General features: G+C 58.6%; 1 protein-coding gene across 1 annotated transcript; it reads left to right on the top strand.

Moving 5' to 3' along the window:
- Positions 1-1,151: 1,151 nt before the first annotated feature.
- GNI_034640 (hypothetical protein) lies at positions 1,152-1,827 on the top strand (the record flags this gene model as incomplete). The annotated part of the gene is made up of 1 exon (XM_011130944.1): positions 1,152-1,827. A coding segment is annotated over one exon (676 nt), but the record flags the coding sequence as incomplete, so codon positions are not given.
- Positions 1,828-2,358: the final 531 nt, after the last annotated feature.

Genomic DNA, 2,358 nt, shown 5'->3' with positions numbered 1-2,358 from the left:
TACACGGAAACACATGCCGACTTCCTCCTCAATCTACGATTTGAACCGGCGCTACCGCAAATCCTTCTTGTCAAAATTGTCAACCTGAATAAACGTTAGTCAAAGGACGCTATTCAGCCGTGGTCCTCGAAGCAAAAATTGGTCCTCGAACCAACAATTGGACAACCGATATTTTTTCCGGTTGGTGGTACTTCGTCACGCCGACGTAGTTGGTCAGAACGATGGTTGCAACTCGCGAGTCCAGGCTCACGCACGTGTGCAGACTCACGAGAGATCTGGAGGATCCCGGAGTTCTGCTGGTTGTATGGGAGCGTGTCACGCAGTCTGGCGGCAGGAGTTCTTCCGGGCACTGACCGTTTCGGCGGCAGGTTACTTCCACCGATCCGCCACTGGGGACCTCGGGTGCTGAGGGCAAGTTTGACGGAACGTCCGACGTCTAAGACCCCAGAGCTTCCAAGTCCGATGATGAGATGCAGGAAGCGCAGTGCTGGAACCTATACGAGCCCACAAGGGCGTGTAGCCTTTCACACTCGTCCAATGGCAAAGGTAACGGTAATCTTACACGCCCAAGCTTTCGTCAGGTTGTTCATTGAAGCACGTCAGCGGACTCCTCTCACGGTATTCGGGCCTCGACTCCCATCTTCCTATCGTCTCCTCAATGGGCATCAGCCCTGCAACGTCCATATACCAGTCCGATTCAAGTGAGTCGTCCCACGGGCTAGCCTGCGATGCCAGAAGCTACATCGTTCCCCACTCATCCTTTAATTCATTCGGCAAAGGCAGCTGGAACGCGAGACATAGATCCTCGTCGGTGCGACTTGGCTTGCGCCGCTCGAACACCAACAACTGCTAGTCAACGTGTGCGTTTCCCTAAAAAAGGATTTCCTTCCCTCCGAAGGTAGCGAGCGTTTCCTTCCTCCCTTCAACGCGTGTCCCCTAAATCTTTGCGTTCAGCCGCTGGAGAGGATTTTGGCGGCCAGTTGGTGAAGGTAGTTCCTTCTCACTTGGTCCGGCTCGTTCTCGTTCGGCTGGTGCATGAGCGGCTGGCCCACCTGGGTCACGACCCACTGCAGACGCCCGTCTGAGTCCGGTGTCAGTTGGAACTCCCTGCCGTCGGGCAGGCGACCGGAACAGACGGGGCTGTGGACGAGCAGTTGCTGGAAGAGGTCCACGAACTGTTCGAACCGTTCCGATCCCAGCACGCAATGCAGCCGTTCCCATTGTTCGACCGGGAGCTCCATCGCGGGAAGACCCCACCCGTCCGCCCAGTCCTCAGCCTCGCCCAGCGGCTCAGCCTCGCCCAGCGGCTCAGCCTCGCCCAGCGGCTCAGCCTCGGCCCGGGATGTGCGCTCGTACGTGTTTGCAAACACGCGCGTCGCAGGCGGCAGCTCCCGGACTGGGCCGTTCGACAGCTCCCGAGCGAGTCGCGGAGGGTCGGAGGGGGCAGGGGCAGGGCCAGGGTGGGAGGGGGTCAGCAAATCACTGGGGAAGCGGTCATTGGAGCGCCACTCGTTGCCGCGCCAATCGTTGACCTGCCAGCCCAAGGAGTCGCGCCAGGCGCTGCGGGTCACCGGCGCCTGGTCCCGCAACGGCGCGACGCGGACGATCGTCTGATCCTCGAGTTGCACAACCCCGCTCACTTTCGTCAGCCACTCGCGGACGGTGTAACGCAAGACACCCACGTCCGACAGCTCCAGCGTCCGCCCCAGAGGTCCCAGAGGTCCCAGAACCGGTATCGGCGCCTGTTTCAACTTCCTCACTGCCGTTGCGCTCAAGTAAGGATCGCCCAGGCCCGCTTGACCGAAATTGACACTTGCTTCCAAAACCGTCAATAACGGGGACCCCATCGCGAAGAACCCCGACTCCACAGTAATTGACCTCATAAAATGAAAAAGGACCTCCGCGCATCCCTGGTCTGACGCTGCTGGCCGTCGGTGATGACCTCTGGACTGCAGAACGATGAGGACCACCATCGGGACCATGCATATTGACCGTTTGCAGCTGGTTTTTTTCGCTGACGCCAGTCAGAACCCATCCATCCAGCTGCCGCAAAAAAGTTCATGTGAAGGACGGCGACATTCCTGCCCAAACGAGAAGGCGTTGTGATACCACGTCGGAGGCGCAGGCCTAAGGACTGCTTGGTACCATAGCGGGGTGGACTCAACTGTTCGGAACATGACTCAACTGTTCGGAACCGCACCGGCGCCAAGCCAAGCGCTTGCACACATAATGTTGAGGGCACATCAACAGAGGCCCAGCACGCGAAACTCCGAACTTTCCCGGGCAGGAATTTCCCGGTATGTTGGAAATTTCCATATGTGGCGCTCGGGAAACGCTTGGGTCTCGTACTCCTTGTTA

This window comes from Gregarina niphandrodes (assembly GCF_000223845.1).
Source record: "Gregarina niphandrodes unplaced genomic scaffold scaffold00004, whole genome shotgun sequence".
Classification (NCBI taxonomy): Eukaryota; Apicomplexa; class Conoidasida; order Eugregarinorida; family Gregarinidae; genus Gregarina; species Gregarina niphandrodes.
The sequence above is the reverse complement of the archived record's forward strand: the minus strand, read 5'-3'. Positions and strand labels throughout refer to the sequence as shown.